The 27,628-nt window shown below is 38.5% G+C and overlaps 4 protein-coding genes across 7 annotated transcripts in view; 2 read left to right on the top strand and 2 right to left on the bottom strand.

Moving 5' to 3' along the window:
* The window catches only part of LOC106092906 (irregular chiasm C-roughest protein), a 53,881-nt gene extending 49,927 nt beyond the window's left edge, over nucleotides 1-3,954 (top strand). For all 3 annotated transcript variants that reach the window (XM_013259858.2, XM_059366983.1, XM_013259859.2), the window contains exons 3-5: nucleotides 1,996-2,123; nucleotides 2,493-2,913; nucleotides 3,136-3,954. In XM_013259858.2, coding sequence (XP_013115312.1) covers nucleotides 1,996-2,123; nucleotides 2,493-2,913; nucleotides 3,136-3,815 — 1,229 coding nt within the window. In that variant the 3' untranslated portion in view covers nucleotides 3,816-3,954. The remainder of the gene's footprint in view (nucleotides 1-1,995; nucleotides 2,124-2,492; nucleotides 2,914-3,135) is intronic.
* An 11,049-nt stretch (nucleotides 3,955-15,003) lies between these two features.
* On the top strand, nucleotides 15,004-16,597 carry LOC106092905 (estradiol 17-beta-dehydrogenase 8). 2 transcript variants are annotated; one of them, XM_013259856.2, is made up of 3 exons: nucleotides 15,004-15,119; nucleotides 15,202-15,336; nucleotides 15,709-16,597. In XM_013259856.2, exons 1-3 carry the CDS (start codon nucleotides 15,080-15,082, stop codon nucleotides 16,290-16,292), a joined length of 759 nt encoding a protein of 252 aa, XP_013115310.2. In that variant the 5' UTR covers nucleotides 15,004-15,079; the 3' UTR covers nucleotides 16,293-16,597. The 2 variants fall into 2 exon arrangements, with proteins under 2 accessions (XP_013115310.2, XP_013115311.2); XM_013259857.2 differs by having other exon boundaries at nucleotides 15,005-15,119; nucleotides 15,202-15,324.
* Nucleotides 16,598-20,184: 3,587 nt separating this feature from the next.
* On the bottom strand, nucleotides 20,185-21,146 carry LOC106092901 (protein CLEC16A homolog). Its single transcript, XM_059367391.1, has 2 exons — nucleotides 21,045-21,146; nucleotides 20,185-20,994 (listed from the first exon to the last, which is right to left on the bottom strand). Exons 1-2 carry the CDS (start codon nucleotides 21,144-21,146, stop codon nucleotides 20,185-20,187), a joined length of 912 nt encoding a protein of 303 aa, XP_059223374.1.
* Nucleotides 21,147-25,933: 4,787 nt separating this feature from the next.
* On the bottom strand, nucleotides 25,934-26,791 carry LOC106092902 (DNA ligase 1-like). Its single transcript, XM_013259853.2, has one exon. It carries the CDS (start codon nucleotides 26,789-26,791, stop codon nucleotides 25,934-25,936), a length of 858 nt encoding a protein of 285 aa, XP_013115307.2.
* Nucleotides 26,792-27,628: the final 837 nt, after the last annotated feature.

Here is a 27,628-nt window from a genome sequence, read left to right as displayed (position 1 = left end):
AACCTGTAAGACCAACAAACAGACCATCTCTGTTTTTGGGCTGTTGACCTTAGATTGGAAGATTGGGCCATATCTGGGCCATATAAGGCATCAATGTCGAGGATCTTAACACAGCTTTTGAGGTCGGTAATAGTTGCTCGATGGAAGGCCACCGTAGCGCAGAGGTTAGCATGTCCGCCCATGAAGCTGAACGCCTGAGTTCGAATCCTGGCGAGACCATCAGAAAAAATTTGCTGCGGTGGTTTTCCGTCCTAATGCTGGCCACATTTGAGAGGTACTATGCCATGTAAAACTTCTCTCTAAAAAGGTGTCGCACTGCGTCACGCCGTTCGGACTCGGCTTTAAAAGGGAGGCACCTTGTCATTGAGCTTTAACTTTAATCGGACTGCACTCATTGATGTGTGAGAAGTTTGCCCCTTTTCCCTTGGAATGTACATGGGCAAAATTTGGAATTTCCAATAGCTGCTCAATTCAAAACGAGCTTTCTGGAGGAAAGCACTATACGAGTTGTTGTAGCTCGGTTCTTACCCGATGAATAGGCTTTCTACCTCTCATTTTCTTATTTCCACTGACGATCTCTTAGATTAGACTGGGAAACCGATCTACTCGTGTGCGATTGACTGAAATCTATGTCATTTAGAAGTCAGGTAGAAGACAAGAGGCGGATTATGAATGAGTCACTGTGCCAGGACATGCTAGCCATTTCTGAGTGCGGTCGAATAAATAGACCAGATTTTAATGCAAGCAAGACACCGTGTTTGCTATCACACAAACGATTCGCTGTTCCATTGCGATCCTGTCTGTCTATAGATGGTGTGGATATTGAGCAATCAGAAGCTCTTTATGTTCTGGGCATGAAGATAGAATGTAATGTCCGAGGTTCAAACGTGTATTTGAAGTGTTGAAAGAAGCATCCAGTGCTTGGGCTTTTAGAAGCGGTGTATAGAAGTATTTCACACTTTCTGATCTTCTTAATATCTATACTACGTAGATGGAATATAAGATATTCAACAAACAGGTGTAGAGCTCTATCAAAACTCACTGTTGCAAATTTCATCAATCTCGCATGAAAAATGTTCCTTTTATGGGCTCAATACTCTATATCGGGAGATCGGTCTATATAGCTGCTATATCCAAATATGGTCCGATCTGGACGTTATTCAACAAAAAGGTTTAGAGGGGTACGGGAACAACTCGCTGTGCCAAATGTCATTGAAATAGGATGAAAAAAGCTCCTTTTATAGGCTCATTACACTACATCGGGAGATCGGTATATATGGCAGATATATCGAAATATGGTCCGATCTGTACCACAATCGACAGCAATGGGTAAGGATCTACCAGAACACACTGTGCTTAATTTCATCGCATTCGGGTAATAAATGGACCTTTTATGGCTTCAATACCCGATATCGGGATATCAGGTGGTCAGTCTAAGGGCAGCTATATCGAAATATAGCCCGATATGTACCTCACTTCACAGATCTGTACCTCACTCCACCAGAACCCACTCGAAATCGGATGCAAAATTACCAATTTTTTGCCTCAAGACTTTAAGTCTGGAGATCGGTCTATATAGCGGCTACATAAAACTAAAATCCGACTTTATGAGGTCAGAAGGACAGGTTTATTCTGTGCAAAAATCTTTATTTTCAAAGACTGCAGTGTGATTTCGACAGACAGATGGACGGACAGACGGGCGGACATGGCAAGATCGTCTTAGATTTTTAATCTAAGGAACGTTTACTCTTAAATATAAAATATTAGAAGATTTTTATTGTTCTGTGTAATGCCACGTAACCAGCTGTTCTTCTTTACTAAAATATAAGCTGGATATAAGCCATATATTCAATATTTGCAGACCTTGTAAGTTTGAAATATATTCAGATGTTAAAATATGCGAATAGAGCAAATGTTTTGCCTTCTTATTAGTAGAAAATGCCCTCTGGTATGAATTTAATGAACTAATTTAAATTTTTTTTATTTTACTTTCAGATGGTCCTTCTTTCAAAGAAAAACCTCGTTCCATTGAGTCCGACATAGGCAGCATTGTTACTTTAAATTGTGAAGTTGATGGCAATCCTACTCCTGATATTGTATGGATTCAACATCCCATTGATAGGGTGAGTCCCCAGTGTTCTTATTACAGCCTAATAAATGTGTAATTTAAACTTTACTTCCATAACTGATTTTGACTTTGAAATCAGCTGATTTTTATGTGTAACAAACGCTTGGACCCACTCTATGTAGGGACTGGTATTTTGTTGCAGTAAAATCTTTATTAATAATCTTTTTCTGTAAGACAAACGAACGCATTTGTTCGCTTGGTTTTTTGCAATCAGCTGTTTCCCCTTTATAAAATCAGCTGATTTCTCTATACAGAGTTGCCCTCTTTTGCCATCCCTCTCTCTCTTTCTCTCTTGCACATTTTTTCTCACAAGTGCCATTAGTACTAAAAATATTTTTCCACTTTTGCTTACCCTTATTTCCAGGTTGTTGGTTCAAGTTCAAATCTTACCTTCAGTGTTACCAATGAAACTGCCGGCCGTTATTATTGCAAAGCAAATGTCCCTGGTTATCCTGAAATTTCAGCAGATGCCTATGTTTATTTGAAAGGTTCACCCATTATCTCCTCGGCTCGAACGCAATACGGTCTAATGGGAGATACGGCACGCATTGAATGTTTTGCCACCTCAGTGCCCAGGGCAAGACATGTTTCGTGGACATTCAATGGTCATGAGATTAGTTCGGAAATGGGCCATGACTATTCCATACTTGTCGATGCCGTTCCTGGGGGTGTAAAATCCACTCTGATAATACGTGACAGCCAATCGTACCATTATGGCAAATATAATTGTACTGTAGTCAATGACTATGGCAATGATGTGGCGGAAATTAATCTGCAGGCTCAAAGTAAGTTGAATAAAATTCTTTAAGAGTTTTTCTATTGTACAATAGCTATGTTTTATTAAAGTACTATATAGTGAAAATCACGATTATCGATTATTATTATCCTTAATCGAACATCTAACTTGCACTGGATATGTCTAAAATAAGGCACAGCAAATATGCTCGAAGAATTTTTGACTTTCAATTACCTAATTCGCCTTTGTGCTTGTTTTTCCTTCTTTGCAGAAAGTGTCCCTCTGCTAATGACCATTGTTGGTGGCATTTCGGCGGTGGCTCTACTCATGATCATAACCATTCTGGTCATTGTGTATTTTAAGTGTAAAAAACGTTCCAAACTACCCCCCGCCGATGTCATCAGTGAACACCAAATAACCAAAAATGGTGGTGTGGGATCGTGCAAAATGGAAGCTGGTGATCGCACCTCAAACTATAGTGATCTCAAGGTGGATATCTCAGGTGGCTATGTACCCTATGGTGATTATACCACTCATTATAGTCCACCACCCCAATACTTAACCACCTGCTCAACCAAATCGAATGGTAGTTCGACAATAATACAAAATAATCATCAAAACCATTTGCAACAGCAGATTCAGCAGCAACAACAGCAGCAAACACTGCCGATGACATTCCTTACGAATGTCACCGGTAGCAGTCTGGCTGGCAGCATTATAGGTTCGCGAGATATACGCCAGGACAATGGTCTTCCCAGTTTACAGTCGACCACCGCATCGGTGGTGAGTTCATCGCCCAATGGCAGCTGTAGCAATCAGAGTACATCTACGCATGTGGTGACGGCACCAGCGACGGCATCTGCAGTGGATCCCCGATTTAGTGCCATCTATGGTAATCCCTATTTGCGGACATCGAATGCGTCTCTCTTGCCACCACCCACAGCAGTGTAAAGAGCGCAGTGGATGGCATAGGCTTTATTAAGATTAAAGATGAAATTGATAAGATAGAAGAACAAAGACTGAAATTGTACATAGTAAATCAACGATAATTAATGGCAATTTGAAAGGTAATTTCACCATATGGTGGGTTTGGCAAAATGCAATGGTAAACCAAAAAAAAAAAAAAATAAAATGGCTAAAGACTTAGGAAAGCTCTGAAAAACGAGCCAAGTGAGTGTCATGGGGAAAAATTGGGACAAGTAAAAACAATTGAAATGGCTTAACACTTAGGAAAGCTATGAAAAACGAGCCTCATGAGTATTGGGATAAGTGAATCACTTGCACATTGAAAGATTTATGCCCTCATGTTAAAAAAAAAAAGTTTGCCAATATTAAAATTTAGATTTTTGATGCTTGAAAAGGTATTAATCGATAAAACTTCGACAGAGATTCTAACTTGAAGTTCAAAATTGTCTTCATATGATTTTTGAACAATGAACAAACCGCGAAAGATTTCCACTTTATACTTTTCTTTAGTTCATTGACTATTTTCTTCGAAAAAAAGAACTTCTAAAACTAAAAAGAATTCCGGATGTGAAAGCTCTTTGGGAGTAGTCCCTTATCTTTCAGAACTGTTTCACTCTTATATCCAGTTTTTCTCAACAATGCAAAATGTCCTCTTGAGCTTTTTTATAAAACGCAAACATTCAATATGACCAGAAAAAATTAAAAAAAACTTTAATTGAGCTTTTGCTTAAAAAATTTTGCAATTGTGGTTTTTTTCTGCAAATAAAATTTATTTTCTAGAAAGCTAGATAAGCTTTTTCTTCCATGCAATGAGCTTTTTTTGATGCAAGTTATCCTTGAGCTTTCTTTTGAAGCAGAAATAGCTGAAAAGAAGACAAATAAAGCTTTAAAAGTACAAGACATTTGTTATTTAATTGATTTTTTGTTTTTCTTTGTTACAAAGTATGCGGCATTAAATTTTGAATCTGAAACTTACAGAAAACATCGACCTAAGGTTTAAAGTTATAGATTTTAAACATGTTTTTAAGCATTTTGACCAAGAGGGGAAAACAATTGAAGCTTAGTAAGAACTGCATAGATTTTTATTTGCTGCACTTGTTTATGGTTAATCGTTGAGCTTTTTTTAGCGTAAAGCTTTTTTGATTCAAATCTTTTATTATAAAGCTATAGGCTTAAATCTTTTGTAATAAAGCTTTCAGCATAGAATTTTGTCCTATGGCTATTATTATGAAGTTTGAAGCATAACGTGTTTTAGCATAAAGTTTTGCGTTTAAATGGTTTGGCATTAAGCTTCACGCTAATAGGAAGCTTTTAGTATTAATGTTTCGACTTTAACCTATTAGCATGAAGCTTTTAGCATGGAGCTTTAGCATAAAGCTTTTAGTGTGAAGCTTTTTCCATACAGCTCTCATGATTTATCTGTTTGCATACAGCTCTAACCAGAACTTACTATAAAGCTTTTAACATAAAGCTTTTAACACAAAGTTTTTTAACATACAGCTTTTGGCATAAAGATGGTCTAAAAAGAAAGCTGATGTGGGGAATCGTAATAATTCTTACTTAGCTCTTATATTGCTGAGTCATCTGCAAGAAAAAGCCAGATTAACGAAGCTTAACCTAAACTTTTAACGAAATTTTATAACGCTAAAAAAGCTCTTAAGAAATCATTGAAATATTTCATTTATTCAAAATATGAATGAAAATTACATAGTTTTTGTGAAAAATAAGCTCAATAAAACTTTTGATGAAAAGGTTGACAATTCCTTGAAGCTTGATTCTTGACATCGTTAACTCAAAATTCGGAAAATGAATCTAAAATCTGCAAAACTGAAATCTACCCAGGAAACGGAAAGCTCGCATTTGGATAAATAAGATTTAATAAACTTTTTGAGAAATTTGTATGTCACGTAACAATTGTTTATCAAAAGCTTTTATAAAATCTTTAAATTAAAATAAAGCTGAATTAAAAGCTTCATTAAGCTTGTTAACTATGGAAAAACATCGAAGAAGCAGCTCCTATATATCAAAATAAATGTAACTCAAAAGCTCATAATGCTAATAAAAAAGCTTATATAAAAGCTCGAGAAGCTTAGAGCAAAGTTGATTGGATCAATGTTTCACAAACATTTGAGGAATTTAGTTTTTCTCACAGCCAAATGTACTCCTTTGACCATTTACATGTTTACATAGAAATTTTGCTCAAAAGCTCATAGTCTACACATTCTTTTTTTTCCTTAAGCAGTTTAAGTTCGAAGATGGGCCATATTGGACTATATCTTGATATAGCCCCCATATAAACCGATCCTCCGATTTAGGATCTTAGGCCCATAAAAGCCACATTTATTGTCCGATGTCGCCGAAATTTGGGACAGTAAGTTGTGTTGGGCCCTTCAACATCCTTCGTCAATTTGGACCAGATCGGTCCAGATTTGGATATAGCTGCTATATAGACCGATCCTCCGATTTAGGGTCTTAGGCCCACACAAGTCACATATATTATCCGATTTTGCTGAAATTTGAGACACTGAGTTGCGTTAGGCTCTTCGACGTTCTTCTTCAATTTGGCCCAGATCGAATACAGCCAGATTTGAATACAGCTGCCATATAGACCGATCTCTCGATTTAAGGTTTTGGGTCCATAAAAGGCGCATTTATTGTCCGAATTCGACGAAATTTGGGACAGTGCTTTGTGTTTGGTTCTCCGAAGTTTTTCTGCAACTTGGCCCAAATCGGTCCAGATTTGGATGTAGCTGCCATTTAGACCAATATCTCGATTTTAAGTCTTGGCCTAATAAAAGGCGTATTTATAATCCGATTTCACTGAAATTGGCACAGAGACTTATGTTAGGCTTTTCGACAACCGTGTCGTATATGGTTCAGAATGGTTTATTTTTTAATTCAGCTACTGTACTTATTAGTATTTGGTCCAAATGGGAACACATTTCTTTATAACTGCTATGGGACATAAGGTATGCAATTTTCACCGGATTTTGATAAAAGGTGCTTTACATGTATACCCGAGGTGGTGGGCATCCAAAGTTCTGCTCGGCAGAACTAAACACATTTTTAATTGTTTTTCGCTCTGACAAAAGCAAAGGCTTCTACTCTCCCAGTTTCATCAATTTTTTTGTTGTTACAGCAAAAATTTTTGTTGGTTTTACTACTAACTTATTTTTTCCCTGGGTGTAATAATTTTAGTTTTGCCTCAAGTGTTACAGCTTTTCAGAATATTGTCTGCGAAGTTTTTATACTAATTTAGCCTTGGAAAATCATTTATCTTTAGTATATTGGGTAATTTTCTTTTCCTCAAGCTTAACCCACCATGGTGTGGTGAATTTGATTACCACCCACAATTGCCATTAGCAAAACAGATCAAAGACTTTTACTTAAGTATTGTACAACTATCTCTCCATTGAAGTTAAGGCAAAGTTCTTTCAATGCGTCTACTACTACTACAACTACTACCACTACTTACATAACTACTTACTTAACTGCCGACAAAGACGATGATGACATGCAAACTAGAATAAGACTTAAATTTGAAGTTTTATTTTAGAAGCAGCCAAGGCATTAGAGTTTTCAATTAGCCACTGAAAAAAATGTCTATTTCTTGTATAAGTGAAAAAAAAATTAATATGAGGAGCCAGAATAAAATCGGAGCTTTCATAAAAGCATTTTTACTTTGTATTTTACTTCTTTAGTACTAATGTTAGTAAACAATAATAAGCCAAAGTACCTGATAGACCTAAGAGCCCTTGTTTTAGAATGTCTAAAGAAAACCAAACTCAATCGAATCGAATCGAATATAATTATAATTCGTTAAGCCTAGTTTAGCCTTATGGAAAGTGAAGTTGAAAAAAGAAAAAATGATGTAACAGTTACAGTTCTAACTGCCGAGGCATGTATAAATGTTTGTGTATATATACTGATAATAGTTATAGAGAAACCCTAACCCCATTACCTTTAGCCTGTATGTGTAAGTACTTACTTAGTAGCATGTAAGTGATAGCCAAAACGAATCAATCCCCAAAACCTAGAGCATAGAACCTAGAACACATAACTTGTAAGTATCTATATATGGGCTTTACCTTTTTGGGGCTATAACAGTTAACGGGGGGGGGTATGGCTCCCCCATCTGTTATGCCCTTGCTTTAGTTTCTGATCAAACGCATGTCTGCAATTACCTTGAATGTAGTGTCTTAAAATTTGTTGAAAAAAAGAAAATTATTGTGAAACAAAGTCATCATCAGAATTAAAAAAACTAAAAAAAAAATTTAAATACTTGTGCTTTTGTGTACAAAATTTTTTTGAAAAAAAAAAAACAGAAAACAAAAATATTTTGCTTACTATCTAATAGTATTTTATGCGAGAATGGAAACCAACCAACTAATTGCTACTATTTACACTCAAGAAAAACAAAACAACAACATACTCCATCAGCACCTTAAACATTATCATCAATCAAAGAAAACCCCAAGTCCATTTTAGAAAAACAAAACACAAACTCTGTTTTGAAACAAGTTTTCTTCAAAATATTATTTCTTCAGGCATTAACTTTATATTGTAAATTATTTTCTTTTCCTTATCATAATAGTTTATACCTACATATGCATCATATTATTATTATTATAGTTATTATTATCATTAACTTAGGTTTATAGTTTCTTTTTTAAACGACAAAAAACAATGCCACTGCAAGTAAACAGCCAAACATAAAACACAAACATGCATACAGTCCCATTCTGATCTTCACTTTCACTGCATTATACCAATGTACACACACACACACACACACACACAAGCATCATATTTATACACACACATACATATACATATAATATATTTTTATAATATTTTGCATCTTGGTCGACACCATTCGTTATTTCGCAGCTAATTTTGCGATCCAGTGTTGAAAATTTGAAATTAATGAAAAATTTATAAAAACAAATTCAGAAAACCAAAAATTAATCGAAAATTGTATGTTTGCTTACAAAAAACAAAACAAAAAAAAAAAACAAAAATAAATCGTAAATAAGTACATAGATGCTGGCAAATTTTGTTAATACGTATATATGTAAACGAATTCTTATATATATATATATATACATATACTAAATATAATGATTTTTTATTATTAATAAATATGACAAATATTTGAGAAAACTTCAAAATTCTTTTCATTTTGTGTTACACTCGAGCAAAATTGCAAGTACGAGCAATGAGTTGGGGTAAGTAAAAATAAAGTTGAAAATCTTACTATATGCAAATTTGTTAGATTTAACAATTAAGTTCGGCCGGACCAAATCTTATATACCCTCCACCAGGGACGTAGCCAGGGGGACTCGTCCACAGACCATAACACCATCCACCAGACCACAACACCATATAGCATTATAGGTCTGACAACTGCAGTATATACCCAATGCATGACACGCGGTCGAAACCCCCAACTTTTGCCAATGGCCCTCTTGCAGGTGTTCAGGACAAGAGTGGCCTTTCTCGCCCTTTCCATAATGTTGGATTTGAAGTTCAATTTCCTGTCCAGCAAAACAACCAGGTATTTTGAGCTTTCTGTAGATGACACATTCTCTCCACCCAAGGAGGCTGGCTCCACTGTAGGCAACTTGTATCTCCTGATGAGAAGAACGACTTCTGTCTTGCACAGATTTATACCCAGACCACTTTCGGTACCCCACTTTGCTGTTGCACGTAGAGCTTTCTGAAGTTTATCTCTAAGAGAGCTGGAAAACTTTCCCCTAAGCGCAATTGCCACGTCATGAGCATCCTCCAGAGACAATAATATATTGTTAATGGCTATATTCCAAAGTAGAGGAGACAGTACACCTCCTAGAGGAGTTCCTCTGCTGACCCCTCTTTAAAGATCCACAGATCCCAAGCCTGCCGTAATGCACCTTTTAGTAAGTAAGTTATTAATAAACTTTCTTACGGTAAAGGTGATGCCTAGAAACTCCAACTCCTAAATGATTGACGTCGGTTTTACATTATTGAAAGCACCTTCAATGTCAAGAAATTCTACCATTGTATAATCCTTGACAGCGAGAGAACCCTCTATATAGCCTACTAGGTCGTGAAGGGCTGTTTCAGCGGATTTGCCTTTACTATATGCATGCTGCTGCCGCGACAAGCGATCTCCAGGGATCTTTGCCCAAAGATGTGTTTCTATCAAACTCTCAAGAATCTTCAGCATAATGGATGACAGACTAATAGGACGAAATTTTTCACCTTCGTGTGGTAGGGTTTTGCTGCTTTCGGAATGAAAATGACCTTCGTGTCCCTCCATCCCACAGTTATATATGACATTCTGATGCAAACAAGACACAGCTTGTAATTCATCCGTTGATACATCATCCGGGCCTGGCGACTTAAAGGAGTCGAAACTTCTTATCGCCCAAAGTATTTTTCGGCTCAGACACATTTTCCCTAAAGGCCTCCGACGAATGCATAACAGTGACAACCTCTGTTGGCGCCACGAATTTCCCGGGAAAAGTGTATCAACGAGTAGTTCTAGTGTTTCCTCACTAGACATTGTCCTTACATTCTCTGACTTCTGGATATACCCCACCGTAATAGGTCTCGAGAACAGAATCATCCTTAGCCTAGATGCCTCAGATGTATCCTTCACGGATCTGCAGAATTCTACCCAGGATTTGTTCTGAGCCTTTCTAAGCTCGCCCTTAAATTTTCTTAGCTCAGCCTTATAGATGTCCCAATCGTGTGGTGCTCTTGTGGCTTTTGCTCTGTTGAAGTGTTTTCTGCAATCCTTCCTTAGACCAACCAGCTCTGGGGTCTACCCTACAGAAGCAGCTTCAACCAGCGACTTAAGGTTTGAAGGCGGCATCTCTGAATCGTGTGCCATATATAGGGAAGCCAGCTTGTTTATTTCAAGACTGGCTACCACAAAATCTTCAGTGCTTAGCGACGGAAGAAGAAAAACATTTAGACTACCCTTTGCGTGAATACAGGCTCTGTGTCTCCCATTCCCTGTACCCTTGAGAAGTTTAAATCCCGGAATTCTTAGTCCACGTACCATTCCTCCACACACCCATGGTTCCTGGATAAGAACCACAAACATAACAAAACATTTCATGTCAAATTTTAGCCAAATCGGATGAGAATTGCGCCCTCTAGTGGCTCAAGATGTCAATATCCAAGATCAGTTTATATGGCAGCTATATCAGGTTACGGACCGATTTGAACCATATTTCGCACGATTGTTGGAAGTCATAACAAACAACTTGATGCAAAATTTCAACCAAATCGGATGAGAATTGCGCTCCTATTGGCTTAAGAGGTCGAAGTCCAAGATCGGTTTATTGGCAGCTATATCATGTAATCGACCGATTTGAGCCATACTTATCACACTTGTTGAAAGACATATCAATACACTTCATGTACAATTTTAGAAAAATTAGATGAGAGTTGCGCCCTCTAGTGGCTCAAGATGTCAATATCGGTTTCTATGGCAACTAAATCAGGTTCATATCAAAGCATTAGTTTTCTTAAAATGAAAACAAAAAAATATTATGCAATGCTTTCAATGTCACCCTGTAAAATCAAACTAACTGAAATTTCCTGGCTATGGTATGCTAATGCATTTTTTTCTGAAACGAAAATTTTATTTGAGGTGCATAAATAAAATTAATTAATAGCAGCGCTAGCCAGCGGCTGATAGAAATACTTTCATTGGAAAGCAATTACAAAACAAAAAATTGTAGCATGCTTTTAGGCATTGAAAAATGCTTCAAATCAACTTTGTCCATCATCAAGGCTTGTTTTATTTGTCCAATAAGTAGATTTTCTCGTATTGTGAAATATTCTTACTTAATAAAGGCGCCATTAGACGACAAAGTATAGTGGAATTCCTTAAGAATTCGAATTCATCTTCTGACTCGTCGAATCAAATTCTGACCGAATTTCAGAATAAACATTTGCAGAATTCGGATGTATTTTTCGACTTGTCTTATCGAATTCTAAACAATTCTGAAATAATTCTTACAGTATTCGAATGTGTTTTCAGACGGTTCAAATTGCAAAGGTGCTGTTGAACATGAAATAGTTCCTCACAAATGACGAACATGGAATTACTACGACTGAAGATTTTTCCAATGGAATTACTACGACTGAAAATTTTTCCTGATGTTCTCGCCAGGATTCGAACACAGGCACGCAGCGTCATAGGCGAGCATGCTAACCTCTCAATTACGGTGGTATTTAATGGTTTACAAACAAAAAATATATAAACAATCAATTACAAAGAAAAAGACAAAAACATTCGACAACGAGTTCAGACATCGTTCAGAACGTCTTCCGAATAGTCGGGACAAATTTCTACCGGTAAAAAAGCAAACACAAAAAACGCCAGAAAGAAAGCCGAATTGCATCAGAACTGTCGGAAGAAAAGGGTACAAACCAACAAATATGTGAACAAGCAAGCACAAAAAGACAAAGACATAACGCACAGAGTTCACACATCGTTCAGAATTCTTACCGAACTGTCGAAAGACAAATAAAAAAAAACTAAACCATTCCTACAAACAAACAGTCCATAAATCGATTAGAAGTGTTTACGAAGCGTCGGAAAAAGTAATTTACGACATGACGATCAGATATCGTTCAGAATTCTTGAAGAACTATCGGAAAAAATTTTCTACAAGCACTCCGCAATTCGTTCAGAATTCGTTTCGAACTGACGGACGAAAAATTAAAAAAACTCCTACGACAAGAGCAAGGGCATAATTTTATTCTACATACCAAACTTCTGTCAAACCAGCAAAAGTTGAAGCTCTAGGAACCGAACAAGGATGATCGAGAAAGCGGTTTATATGGGAGCTATATTAGGTTACAGACTTATTTGGACCGTATTTGGCACAGATGTTGCAAGAAACAGAACACCGAATGCAAAATTTCAGCCAAATCGGATAAAAATTGCGGCTTGTAAGGGCTCAAGAAGTCAAAACGGGCAATCGGTTTATATGATAGCTATATCAGGTTATTGTTTGATTTGGACCATACTTGGCACAGAATTTAAAAGTCATAACAGAACACTACATACAAAATACAGTAACTACTAGTCAATATTATTGAAAAACCGACGAGCAACCACGATTGTTGACCAAATATGTAGATGGCATATTTTGCATAATCGACAAGAATGAGGTAGAAAACACACTCCGAATATTGAATTCATTCAATAAACAGATCCAATTTATATGGCAGCTATACCAGGTATGAACCGATTTGTGTAATACTTAGCCAAATCGGAAAAGAATTGCGTTCCCTAAAAGCTGAAGAAGTCAAGGCCCAGATCGGTTTATATGGCAGCTATATGAAGTTATGAACAGATTTGAATAATACCTAGCACAGTTGTTGGAAGTGATACCAAAACACAACGTGCAAAATTACAGCCAAATCGGATAAGAATTGCGGCCTCTAAAAACTGAAAAAGCTAAGCCCCAAATCGGTTTATATAGCAGTTATATCAGGTTATGTACCAATTTGAACCATACTTAGCACAGTTGTTGGAAGTGGAAGAATACCAAAACACCACGCGCTAAATTTCAGTCAAATCGGACGAGAATTGTGGCGTCTAGAGGCCCAAGAAGTCAACACGCAAGATCGGTTTATATGGCAGCTATAGGACTATACCACAATTAAAGATGGTATAATTTGTACAACAACCACAAATCCTACGGGGCATCCGCCATGTTGTCATCAAGCTGATCGACGCTTTGCCAACACACACAAAGAAATTTGTGATGAGTTATTAGCTCTATGGACTTTGATGAAACTGTTTATACATCGAAATTCTCCCCCTTTTGCTCGAAATGCAGTTCTAACCAACTTTTGAGTGACGCGAAAAATTCGTTTCGAGATAGACAAGAATATCATGTAAATTTTGTAGTGCCCAAATCAAAGGATTAAAATTTGTAGCACGTTTACATTGAAATTGGTGTTTTTATGATAAGAAGGTTGAAAGTCGTATGTGAAGTGCCGAATGAAGTAACTCCCTTTTTGGGGATTAAAGTGACATGAAACTCCGATTATACTGCTCAATAAATCTGGATTTAAGGCTCTCGTCAGCTGATTTTATTAAAAAAAAAACAGATTATGGAGCCATTAAATCCGGATTTAAAAAGCAGTGTAAACGGGGTTACACACTAGCGTATACATGAATGTATACTAGCCTTATTACTGAACTGGTATTGGTTTTAATACCAATCTGTTATTGGTTTTAGCACCAGACCGTTGTTGGTTTTAGTACCAAACCATTATTGGTTATACCACCCACTAATGAACCAAAAAAAAAAAAACCATTGAAAATAATTTTAATCTAATTTTATTTGGATTATTTATGTTAATATTAACTAAAAGTAATGTTACACCGTTACCAACCTCAATTCCTTTGAGTATTTCAACAGGTTTTAATGCACTCAAATTGTATTGAAACATTTTATTTATTTGTTTTTCAAATATTGTATTAAGGCTTCAATATTTTAAGTTCAACCTTTGTCTATTATTGAATTGATACCAAAAGGTATTAAAAATCTTTGCTAATGATGCGAACAAAATAATACCAGGCGGTAAAGTACCGTCATTTTTCTATCAGTCTACACATTCATACACAATTCTTGAAAACAGTTGCATATTTTGATACTTTTATCGATTATTTAGTCATGAAATCGTGTTTATTTGGGATTTAAAAATAAATCCTGGAAAAATGGGATTTATTTTTTCTATGGTAAAACCTGCAAAAAACAGGAGTTAGCACTTAAATCTTGAAAAGGCAATCAATTCGGATTTGGTGGCCAATGTAAACGTACTTTTTAGTTAATTTTTTTACTTATTGAGTTTTGGATTGTTGTGTGTCTTGTTGCAAAAACAAATTTATTATTCGCTTTAATCGAAAGAATTGCATAATTATTCCAAAATCCATTCCTCATATTAAATTTTCACGATGCGTTCAACTTTCAGTTGTCACATTTGAAAAAAAACCTATGAGAATACACATCGTGTAATAGCACCTTCAGCATTGCTAATGTTTGAATAAATTACCAGCAGAAAAGCTGCCCACGAATTCATTGTGCTCTAGCGTCATGGAAATGTCTCTGGCAGTAAATAGCCGCTATGGCAACTCTTTTTTTAAGCTGTCATCTTTGGCCTTGTGAGTTTGATAACAACATAACAACAATTGGGCAGGGGTAGATAGGTAGTTCTTTAGTTAAACAAATATGGCACAGCAACTGGTGGGAAAATTAGCTCTAGTCACAGGTAAGCAAACGCCAAGTGTTGTCGTGATTTGTGTTTTTGTGTAAATAATGAAAAAAATTTGCTTAACCATAAATTAATTCAGGCGCTGGCAGCGGTATAGGTCGTAGTACATGTCGTGTTTTAAGAGATTATGGTGCGCGTGTCATAGCAGGCGATCGCAATTTGAAAGCAGCAGAAGAGACAGCGAAAGAATTGGGAGATCGTGGTGAGTATTATGGTGAGCTATAAAGGTCATGCCTAAAAATATGCACTATTTTTGGCCGTATGTAGTGAAGCTCAATACTAGTTATTCGCACAGGGTTACACAAGTAAATTAATTTTTCAGTTTTCACTTAGATCGATATCGTTATAATTAAAAGTGTATGATCAAAGATAAAAATTTTTTAAGAGTTACATAAGCTAATTTCAAAAGTTTATGCCAATTAAAAAAAAAAAAAACAAAACGTTTTATAAAGCATTAATACCTAACCTTATCAATCCCATGGCAGCCGGACGCGGTGGAATCCTGCTGCCTCGGTGTGCAACACACTGCTATAACATCAACAACCTTACCCTATTATAACACTTTATTATTTGACATTTTTTTCAGATGTTTTCCCCTTGGAAATCGATGTCTCATCTATGGAAAGTGTAACAAATGCTGTTGCAAAAACCTGCAAGCAATTTAATACTGCTCCATCAATTGTGGTCAATTCGGCTGGTATTACTCGAGATGGCTATTTGTTGAAAATGCCGGAGCGCGATTATGATGATGTCTACAGTGTTAATTTGAAGGGAACATTTATGGTGACACAACAATTCGCCAAGGCTATGATTGAGCATCAAACTAAGGGCGGCAGCATTATTAACCTCTCGAGCATAGTGGCCAAAATGAATAACATTGGCCAAGCTAATTATGCTGCCACCAAGGCAGGTGTAATTTCCTTCACTGAAGTGGCTTCAAAGGAATTTGGAAAGTTTGGCATACGTGTGAATGCCACTTTGCCTGGATACATTAATACACCAATGGTGGCAGTAGTTCCCGACAAAATCAAAGAACAAGTTGTAATGCGTTGTCCACTGGGTCGTTTGGGAGATCCCAGCGAAATTGCAGAAGTGATAGCCTTTTTGGCTTCTGACAAGTCATCGTATGTTAATGGTGCCTCAATTGAAGTTACTGGTGGCCTCAAGTAATTGAACATCACAAAGAGACTGGTCTCGATCAACGCATTTATTAGTTTAATAAAATACTAAGCATAATATAAAAAGAAATGAGACCTTGTTTTGTTGTTTTATAAAATTTGTTATTAATAAAATATGGCTTCAAAGCTAACGGCATTATATACAAAAAAATTTGTAGAATTAAAATAGGTTCATTTGATGTATATATTTCCTCTAAAGAACTGTCAGATAAACCTTTTTTAGCCATCACAAAGTTTTGTAAATAAGGCTGTAAATTTTTACAAAAAAATTAATAAAAATTTTAATTTTTTAATGAATTTTGGCGTATTTTTCTACCCACAACTGGAAGCTAAACTACACTACAGTGGAGAATTTTATCCAAAGCCAGCTTAGGTTCAAAGATTACAGGGTAGCTGTCATACTATAAAGAAAGCAAAAACAATTTTTTTGGGTTGTAGCCCCCCTCATTGAAAAAGTCTAGCTACGCCAATGGTAGAAGGGTACATGTGTACTTTACTTACACAATTACTGCCAATTCATTCTAAAAATTTAGCTTCTTGGGGATGTAGAAGACTTATCGGGAGATTGTTTTATATCGGAGCTATAGCAGTTATAGACCAATTTGGACCATACTTACCACTGCTGTTGCACTAGGCCAGCTAGTTAATATTAAAGAAAGGAGAACAGCTGAACCCTTGTGCTTGGTCACACTTTAAAGTGACTTTTTTGAAACTGATGTCCGGACGATCATAGCCATGGCTATCCCCAGACATTTGGTCCCGAACTGGAAGTAAGAGTGGTACTCTACCTAAAAATATAATTTACTAGCCGAACCAGGCCCGCTCCGCTGCGCCTTCTTTAACTCTCTAATATCTTTTTAGATTTGGGATACTTCGCCTTGAATGTGTATATCGAATTCGTGCTGTACTGTAGCCTATGTCCGTCTGTAACGCTGAACGCCTGCGTTCAAATCCTGGCAATAATATCAGACAAAATTTAAAGCGCTGGTGATATGCTCTTAATGCTAGCGAATATTGCAATGCATGGCCATGTAAAAAATTCTCCCCAAAGAGATGTCGCACTGCGGCACGCCTTTTGGGCTCGTCTTTAAAAAAGTCCGTTATCATTGAGTTTAAATTTGAATCGAAAAGTTTTCTCACACGTCAATAGTGTGAGAAGTGTGCCCCTTCTCGGTTCCTGGGTAAATTTTAACACCACTCCCAAATACCTTTCTTTTGATTCCTATATTTTCGTATTGGTAAATATTTCCGGTGTCCTTAATGTAAACATACGCTTGGTGCTCTATTTTCAAATACATTTTATATGAGCCCCATAGTGGCATGATCAGTAAATAAATTCTATTTGAGGGTGGGATGAACCCCAGGGACTTTGTCCCGAAAATGAGTATCAATTTCCCGAGGTGTTTTCGGGTGGAGCAGTTCCCCAAACACATGGATCTTAATTTGGATATCAAATTCTTTTTTTCTCTCAAGCACCTTTCGTTTGAGTTCTATATTGTCGTGAAAAAAAATTTCGAACGAATCGCATTACCAATCTCCGAGATCTGGTCGTTTTGATAATAGGGTAATGAGTTTTGATAATAGGGTAATGATTAATTCGTGCTGCACTCCCAAATCCACTTAATGTGAGCCCCATATTGCCATGGTCAGTAAATATAAAATGTTTGGAGGGTGTTTTGGGGCTGGGGCGACCACCGGCACTTTGCCCTGAAAATAGATATAAAATTCGTTCTTTACTCCCAAATACCGTTGATTTGAGATCCATATTGCCATAATCGGAAATGAAATTCAGTTCAGGGGCTCCAAAATTGGATATCAAATTCGTTTTCTACTCTCAAATACCTTTCATTTGAGTCCCATATTGTCATAATGAGTCAATCAACCTTTTTGACTTATTTTTGGAAGGAAAAGGGCCACAGAGACTTGAACACACATTTTAATCTTATATTCGTTATCTACTCCCAAATACCCTTCATTTGAGTCCCATATAGACATGGTCGGCTAATATGCCCATTTGGGGGTTCTTTCTTTGGGTGGGGTGACCTCCCATTACCTGGACCTAATTTTTTATGCCATATTTGTAATCTACTGTCGTATATTTTCATTTGAGGCCCATATTGACATGAACGTCCAATATATCTGTTTAGAGGAGTTTTTAGGTTAGGGAGGCCTGCTGGGTATTTGAACCTAAATTTTAATACGATATTCTTTTTCTAGTTTCCAATACCTTTCATTTAATACCCATATTGTGCCTATCGGACCACTTTTGGTGTTGGATGGCGTTGTTGGGAAAGGGGGGAGGGACTGCCTCCATTCGATATCTAAAAATCGTATAGCCTATATTTCCTTCCAAGAAAACTTACACAATCTGTAAGAAAATCGGTTCAGACGTTTTTGATTCTACGGAACAAACAAAAAAACCGAATCCCATGTAGACATGATGGGCCATTTAAGGCGATTTTGGGGGCTTGGGTAACCCCCCATACTTCGATCTGATTTTGTGTGCCTGGTTCGTAATCTTCTCCCGAATAAATTTCATTTGAGGCCCATATTGACGAGAACGCCCGTTTGGGTAAATTTTAGAGTATGGGCGGCCCAATGGGTACTTAGGCCAAAATTTTAATACCATATTCGTATTATATTTTCCAATACCTTTCATTTGATACCCATATTGTTCCGATCGGACAATATGGTGTTTTTGGGTAAAGGGGGAAGATCCGCCCCCTTCCGGAATCAACAAATTATAAAGCCTATTTCTCCTTCCTGATCATATTCGCAATCTACTCCCGAATACCTCTCATTTGAGTCCGATATTGTCATGATCGTCCAAAAAACCTATTTTAGGAGATTTTGGGGTTGGGGCGGCCCCCCAGTTACTTGAACCCAATTTGTAGGATGAAATTTGTACTCTACTCCTGAATACTTTTCATTTGAGTCCCATATTGTCTCGATCGGTCCACTTTTATTTTTGGGTAGTACTTTTAGAGTAAGAGGGAGGGTCCGCCCTCCTTGGGATATCAAAAAAATGTATATCCTATGTTTCCTTTCAGACCAACCTACACAATCTGTGAACATTTCAAGGTAATCGGTTCAGCCGTTTTTGAGTCTATTCGGAACAAACCGACAAAGAAACACAAATTCAATTTTATATATAAGAAAATTTATTTTCCAAGCTACTGCGAATTTTGCCCATGAACATTCCACTAAGTAACAGCGGCAAACTTCTCACATATCAATGAGTGCAGTCCGATTCAAGTTTAAGCTCAAAGATAAGGGGCCTCCTTTTTATAGCCGTGTCCGAACGGCGTGCAGCATGGCCACACCTCTTTGGCCAGAAGTTTTACATGGCTAATTACCTCACAAATGTTGCCAGCACTAGGAGGGGAAAACCATCGCTGAAAAATTTTCTGATGGTCTTGCCAGGATTCGAACCCAGGCGTTCAGCGTCATAGGCTGACATGCTAACGTCTGCGCTACGGAGACCTCCGAGCTATTACATCCCAATTTTCCAGTTACTACATCCCAAGCCCAAGAATTGCCATAAAAACACTCAGTCTAATTGAATTAATTCGATTTTGATTAAGGGGAAGGTACGATGCAGTTAAAATTTCAAAGAACAAAATTCCATTTCAAATTTAAATTTTTGTGAAAAGTTTCGTAGTAAATTTTGATTTGTTTTGGTTTTGCTCTTACAAAATGGAATAATTAAATAAAAACAAAATCATTTACGTTTTTCTCAAATTCACTTAAGATTGCTATGCAACAAAGCTTAAAGTTCGGTTTATTGGTTTGCCATAAAAGAAAATCAAAAAATCTTTTTCAGTTTTGTTTTGTTTTTTTTTTTCACTAGAAATTCCTTCAATCAGCACGACGTTTGCGATAGTTTAGTGCTTGCCCCTGACGCGACGACGCTTGTTCCTGTTCTTGTTCTTCTTGCCGCGTTTGATAATGCGCTTCTTGATGACGCGTTTTTTGCCACCGACACGTTTGACGCCGCCATTGTTGTTGAGCATGACGCGTTGGCCATTCTTAAAGTAGCCACGGTATTTGGCTGGCACACGCACGCTGACAACTTTGCCTCTCTGTGAGCCATTACGTCTGAGATTGATTTTCGCAGCAGCGTTATTGCCTGTGCCATCGGAAGTTCCACCAATCTCTTGATCGGTGACCACGTACTCCTCGGCATTAGCAGCTAAAGCAGCGGCCAACGCCTCATTATCGACCACAGGAGTTTCTTCTTCCATCTCTTCTTGTTCTTGTTCGTCTTCTTCTTCATTATCATTTTCGTAGGAACCACGTGCGGCTAATTGAATGCGTTGAGCTGGCTTCTTCTTTTCAACTCGAGCAGCGGCTGTAAGCGGCGTTGTGGTGATGGTACCGGTGGCCGTGGGTATCGTACCGGTGGTTGTAACAGTCGTGGTAGTGGGAGTATTGGCGGTTGGATTGGTAACAGTGGCAGTACCAGTGTTAGTACCTCCCGTTATGATGATGGGAATGACGGGTTGTTGGGTGTTACCAAACATATTTCTGAACAAGAGGAACTTCTTCATGAAGAGACGGCCACTGGAAGCATCGCCCTTCTTGTCGCTGACATCGGCATCTTTCTCGTCGACGCCATCGTTGTCGCCAATATCCTCATCAGTGGCGTCATCGTTGATTATCTGGGCTGCACGGAATCTGGAAGCTGCAGAAGAAATGGGTGAATATCATTGGTGTACATTTCCTGGGCGAGTGTCAGCCACAACTTACCTTTGGCTGGCGCAGGTTCGGGTTCGGGCTCGGGGGCGGCAAAGGCCACGGCCAGTAGGGCAGTCACAAGGACCAGCATTAGGGTGAGAGACCTCATAATTGAAACTACTTTTCGACGTCAAAAAGAACTTTCCAATAACTGTGCCACAACCAGCGATGGCTATGATTGCAAATCAATCTTTGATGCTGGTCCATGGGCAGTCCATGGCCTTTTATATGTTTCCTACAATTACATATGGGCCAAAGGCATGAGACAGCAAAGCAAATATCATTTTTAAATTTGGCTTCGCTGAAGCAAAAAACCTCAAGTACCTTGGTAATAGGCCACAAGAACTTGAAAGAAAACAAAAACGCTCTAAGCCATTTCCACAAAGGCGTCGAGAAATTTCACCCTAGTCATGGTGGTCAATCCAAGTCATCGGAGCACAGCATTCTTTACTTTTCTCCACAGCCATTGACCGTCGCGCTCGTCCATCATCCCCATGAACAATTCAATAATCGCATATCATTTACATACGAGTTCAATATGAAATTGAACTACGGCATCTATGTACAGCACACGCATGCGCGAATTTCTGTATGTTTGTATGTCGTGCTGTTTCACTTCAATGGTTTGCCAACATTCTACCATTCATAGATTCGTTAGAGCCACAATGTGGATAAGAGCCTAAATACCCAGCAAATGTCAATGGGCCTTTTTTGGCCTATATTTTGTGGGCTAGTAAATCAACTGATAAGTGGTTGGATTGCCTTCGTAAGATCACTTGGGGGTTATTTAATAAATTTAGAATGTGGAAATTAACTCATTAAAGATGGGCTAAACAACTTTGGTCGTTTTCTATGTAGTGGCCGGAACCTGTCGTACACACCCCAGAATCTCACAAAAATGAATATTCGGGGAAAATAGAATTTAGAAGCTCTCTGTATTTTGCTGACTATGTGTTAACTACAAAGCCGCTTTCGATAGCCCTACACGTTCAAAGGTATTTCAAGCCATGCCTGAGTTTGGTGCCCCTGCAAAATTAACAAGTAAATGCTTGCCAAGTTCGGCCGGGTCGAATCTTATATACCCTCCACCATGGATTGCATTTGTCGAGTTCTTTTCCCGGCATCTCTTCTTGGGCAAAACAAGTAAACGCGTGCTAGGTTCGGCCGGGCCGAATCTTATATATCCTCCACCATGGATCGCATTTGTCGAGTTCTTTTCCCGCCATCTCTTCTTAGGCAAAATAGGATATAAGAAAAGATTTGCTCTGCTATTAGAGTGATATCAAGATATGGTCCGGTTTGGACCACAATTAAATTATATGTTGGAGACCTGTGTAAAATGTCAGCCAATTCGAATAAGAATTGCTCCCATTGGGGGCTCAAGAAGTAAAATAGAGAGATCGATTTTTATGGGAGCTGTATCGGGCTATAGACCGACTCAGACCATAATAAACACGTATGTTGATGGTCATGAGAAAATCCGTCGTACAAAATTTCAGGCAAATCGGATAATAATTGCGACCTCTACAGGCTCAAGAAGTCAAGATCCCAGATCGGTTTTCATTCTAATCGGATAAGAATTGCGCACTCTAGAGGCTCAAGAAGTCAAAATCCAAGATTGGTATATATGGCAGCTATATCAAAACATGGACCGATTTGAACCATACTTAGCGCAGTTGTTGAAAATGATACCAAATACGAGTCGTGATACCACGAGCAAAAATACAGTCAAATCGGACAAGAATTGCGCCCTCTAGAAGCTTAAGAACTCAAGACACAAGATCGGTTTATATGGAAGCTATATCAAAACATGGACCGAGTTCGCCCATTTACAATCCCAACCGACCTAATACAGTAATAAAAAGTATTTGTGAAAACTTTCAAGCTTTACTGCTTCGAAAGTTAGCGTGTTTTCGACAGACAGACGGACGGACGAATGGACATGGATAGATCGACTTAAAATAATGACATGACGAACAAGAATATATTGGGTTGCCCAAAAAGTAATTGCGGATTTTTCATATAGTCGGCATTGAGAAATTTTTTCACAGCTTGTGACTCTGTAATTGCATTCTTTTTTCTGTCGGTTATCAGCTGTTACTTTTAGCTTGCTTTAGAAAAAAAGTGTAAGAAAGTATATTTGATTAAAGTTCATTCTAAGTTTTAATAAAAATGAATTTACTTTCTTTTAAAAAATCCGCAGTTACTTTTTGGGCAACCCAATATATACATTATGGGGTTCTAGATCAATATTTCGAGGTGTTACAAACAGAATGACCAGATTAGTACACCTCCATCCTATCTGGGTGGGTATAAAAATCAACCACCAACTGAATAACTGATGCGGAGAGTATACTGAAAGGCCATTGTTGGTAGATATCGAATCTGATGCCCAAATTTGAAGTGGTTGTTGTTGTTGCTGCTGCAGTGTGTTTTTGGATCTGGGTCTGAGTAGACGAGTCTGGCTGGGTAGTTAAACAGGTGACGTATGTGCCCAGGTCACAATCGTAACGCACATCCTGCAAGAGGGCATCAATCCTTGTTCTATAGGAGCTGAGGCGCCTATATCTATCAGATCTTAATTGAACCAGAACTACTCTGATTTGCCGGGGGAAGTAATTTTCTTCAGGTGCAATGGGTGGCGGTCGTTTTCCAAGCACTACATTCACCTGGTGGCAGGTATATTCACGTGTCTGCATGAGTGTTGCCCAGACCCGCTTGAACATTGAACCTTCCGCTCAAGATCATGAAGATCCACCTTGAGGCTTCTGGGCGGTGGATACTTGTCCACAAGATGGCGATTTAGATGGTCTCTGCGATATCAGCTCAGATTGTATTGCTTGGATATTATTTAGATATGTCTTCGCACGGTTAGTGTATTTGTCTGCTGATGGAAGAGATTCACGTGAGAATTGAGGAGATAGTCCGACGGAGTTCGAAGTGCGTTATTATGACAGATCTGAATGTTATTCCACTGCGTGTCACACATCTGACGAGACCACAATGGCGCTGCTTAACATATCACTGAACCGCCAATTGCTTTGTACGTGGTCAACAAGGTTTCTTTGCACTTGGGGTGCTGTCGGCAAGTGACTTTAGGATCTTGTTTCTACTTTTGACCTTTTCGCAAATTGCTGTGGCATGTGAGGAGAAAGCGTGAGAGCTGTCAAATGTAACACCCAGTATTTTCGAACAATAGGTGGTCGGAATTGTTACCCCATCGACTATCACATTCATCTCATTACTCACCTCATGCGTGTATGTATTGAACAATGTGGCTGAAGATTTTGTGGCAGATATCTTCAGATCACTTGCAAAGAAATAAGCGGCAAGTTCGTCGAGGTAGACGTTAAACCTATCGCAGATCTCAATAATGGCTTGGACGATTGATGTCAGGACTGTACAGTCTTCCGCATATGATATGATTTCTAGGGCGTTTGGAGGCGTGGAATAGAGGATAGCTAAATGTTAAACAGTGAGATATCACTCCGCCTTGGGGAACTCCCTGTTTCACACTACGGTGTTTTGACTTCATTTCCTTAATTATACAAATAACTGGCAACAACATATATATTTCACGACCCATCGTTTCCGGCTTGCCTGGAGGAACGTGTAGTTTGGTATGGCTGACCGTTTGAAATGCTTTCGTTAGGTCCAGTGGCACGAGGACCATCCTGTAATATGGCCTGGGCTGATTGAAGCATGCAAACCAATATTGCGCTATGCAGTCTTCGAAATCCATGCTAATGCTTGGTGAAAGAAAATTGTCCAACGAGATTCGAAATTTCCCAGCGAAACCGTCAAACCGAAACCGTAATTGACGGTTGATCACCATCTAGCCCATTTCTTCGTGTCAGTCACAGTAATGTCGCCAAAAGTGACTGAGGTTCTGTCAGCATGGAGTGATGTGACTGAGTAACCGTTTTTTAAAAAAAGGTATTTACAAAATGTGCAATTACCAAGCTTGTATATTCAATTAAAACAAGTAAAAAGGCATAAAGTTCGACCGGGCCGAACTTTGGATTCACAATCCGGTGAATATTGGATAACTTATGCACCTAAATTCGGCACGGACATTGAATGGTCTAATAAATATAAGTCACTGTTAAATTTTTTAGAGCAAAATATTGGTCTTTTTGACAGCTATATCCAAATATAAACCGATCTGAACCATAAAAGGCAGGGATGTCGAAAAGCATAACATAACTCACTGCGTCAAATTTAACCCTCTGTTTAAAATTTCAGCGAAATCGGATAAAAAATAAAGCTTTAATGGGCTTCAGACCGTTTATCAACAGATCGGCATGTATGACAGCTATATCTTCATATAGTCCGATCGGAACCATATTAAGGTCGGATATCGGGAGACTCAAAACAACTCACTGTTTCAAATTGTAGCTAAATCGAGTAATAAATAAAGCTTTTATGGGCTTCATATCCTTTATCGGCAGATCGGTATATATGGCAGCTATATATAAATATAGTCCGATCTGAACCATATTTGGGTCAGATGTCGGGAGGCTTATAATAACTCACTGTTGCAAATTTCAGCGGTTAATAAATAAAGTTTTTATGGGCCCTTTATCGACAAATCGGTCTATATAGCAGCTATATCCAAATATGGTCCGATTTGGCCCGTTCAAGAACTTAACCATCGTGCATCAAAAAGACGTATCTGTATCAAATTTTAGCTCAATATCTCTATTTTTGAAGGCTGTAGAGTGATTAAAACAGACGGACGGCCCGATTTGGCCCAAATTTTATGTGCAAACAACCTTTTCGGCACTAAACCCCAGATTAAAAACCTTCCAAATGAAAATTTTAATTTTTTTCAAACATATTTTTATTAATAACTTTTAATTTGAACATAATATTAGTAGATGGGTGGGTGTCTTTTTAAAGGCCGAAGAATCTTCTCCTACGTCTCCGTTGACGTCGCCGTTTACGTCTGTTACGACGTCGGTGATTAAGTCTACGACGGCGTTTAGAGCCACGATTTGTTTTTTTGCGGCGTCTGAATCGGCGATTGGATTTTTTGCCCTTACGAAGATGGCGCCTTCTTAGTAGACGTTTATGATTACGACGACGGCGTGAAGCCTTGCGACGGCGACGTTTCAGCGATTTTCTGCCTTTTCTGGATTTTCGTTTGAGTTTACGTTTCGAACGTCTGCGACGTCCAGAGCGCAAACGACGTCGGAATTTTCGCATACGACGTCGTTTTCTACGCCTTAGAGCTTTTCGTGCTTTCTTTATGATATCTTTTTTTTGTTCTTCACGTTCTTTTTCTTTGCGGCGTTTTTCTTCCAAAGGACGACGTACCTTTTTTGGTTTTTTCGTTGTGGGAGATTTACTAGGTTTAGGCTCTTCTTTGTCTTTATTCGCTTTATTGCGATCATATTGAACAAGTGAAAATTTGTCTTTGTTCTCATTATCATCTTCGTCATCTTGGTAGTCATCATCGTCATCATCATCTTCCTCATCATCATCGTCTGGCTCGCTACCGTCATCATCCTCAAAATCATTATCTTCATCTTCAAAATGAACGAATTGCGTTTCATCCTTATCATCCTTAAGGAGGTCAAGTTTATCTTCGAAGTCATCTTCGTCGTCTTCGTCATCTTCCTCATCGTGGTCATCTCTGTTTCGGTGATCATCGCCTTTGGGGTCATCTTCGTCTTCAAGGTCATCTTCTTCTTCGTGGTCAACTTCATCATCAAAGTCGTTTTGGTTATTCTTCCGACCAAGTAAATCCATTTCATTATTTGGCTTTCTACTGACTTCACCGACATATTCCTGAAGAGATCGTGACGCTGGTGGCGGTGGTGGTGGAGGAGGTGGCGGAGGCGGTGGTGGTGGAGGAGGTGGTGGAGGAGGTGGCGGAGGCGGTGGTGGCGGAGGAGGTGGTGGCGGCGGTGGAGGTGGAGGCGGTGGTGGCGGCGGTGGTGGCGGTGGTGGAGGTGGAGGCGGTGGTGGTGGAGGAGGCGGTGGTGGTGGAGGCACCGGACATGGGGTTGTTGTAGTTGTTGTAGCCTTACCAATTTTTTCCAAGTAAGCTTGATCCAATCTTGGCTGAACATGTTCCTCACTACTGTGTTCACTAGCTTGATGCTCACTGCTCTCTTGATTTGCAGTACGACCTTGTTCTCTGTGCAACCTGTATTGATTTATTGTGCCTCGCTTCAAGTCCCGACCAGCTAAACGTGACAGAAAAGGATGCAGTGTTCTGTTAGTCTCTACTATTTTTAAATTCCATCGTCAGACTTACTCGCTGAATGAATTATCAGCGCTGCCAGAACCATCAAAAGGAGGTTGGTGCGCATTTTGAAATGGTGTGCCCAATAATGGACTTATTTGCTTCTCTTCGCAGCCCTTGTTAGAATGAAACTGATACTAATTTGGCGAATGGCTTTTACGTTATATATGCTTCTGAAAAAATTTCTACGAAAATGACCATTTCACCATGGCTTATTGCTAAGTATTTTAAATTCGCATAAATTTTTGCAACATTTCATCTGTCCCCTCTGCGAACTATTGTTACTTACCACTGTCCCTGAACTTTTATATCGGTGACCCATAAAGTTCTATGTAAGA

The sequence above is a fragment of the Stomoxys calcitrans genome, chromosome 4, assembly GCF_963082655.1.
Source record: "Stomoxys calcitrans chromosome 4, idStoCalc2.1, whole genome shotgun sequence".
In the NCBI taxonomy this organism is placed as follows: Eukaryota; Metazoa; Arthropoda; class Insecta; order Diptera; family Muscidae; genus Stomoxys; species Stomoxys calcitrans.
Note: the sequence above shows the minus strand (reverse complement) of the source record. Positions and strands in the feature narration are given on the sequence as shown.

What these genes read in the sequence shown, in the direction of transcription:
- LOC106092905 (XM_013259856.2), top strand. Translation starts at nt 15,080, where the DNA reads ATGGCACAGCAACTGGTGGGAAAATTAGCTCTAGTCACAG. An exon ending in AAAATTAGCTCTAGTCACAG is followed by an intron (nt 15,120 to 15,201) that starts GTAAGCAAACGC and finishes AAATTAATTCAG; the next exon opens with GCGCTGGCAGCGGTATAGGT. An exon ending in AGATCGTGGTGAGTATTATG is followed by an intron (nt 15,337 to 15,708) that starts GTGAGCTATAAA and finishes CATTTTTTTCAG; the next exon opens with ATGTTTTCCCCTTGGAAATC.
- LOC106092901 (XM_059367391.1), bottom strand. Translation starts at nt 21,146, where the DNA reads ATGAGGTCTCTCACCCTAATGCTGGTCCTTGTGACTGCCCTACTGGCC. An exon ending in CTGCGCCAGCCAAAGGTAAG is followed by an intron (nt 20,995 to 21,044) that starts TTGTGGCTGACA and finishes TATTCACCCATT; the next exon opens with TCTTCTGCAGCTTCCAGATT.
- LOC106092902 (XM_013259853.2), bottom strand. Translation starts at nt 26,791, where the DNA reads ATGGATTTACTTGGTCGGAAGAATAACCAAAACGACTTTGATGATGAA.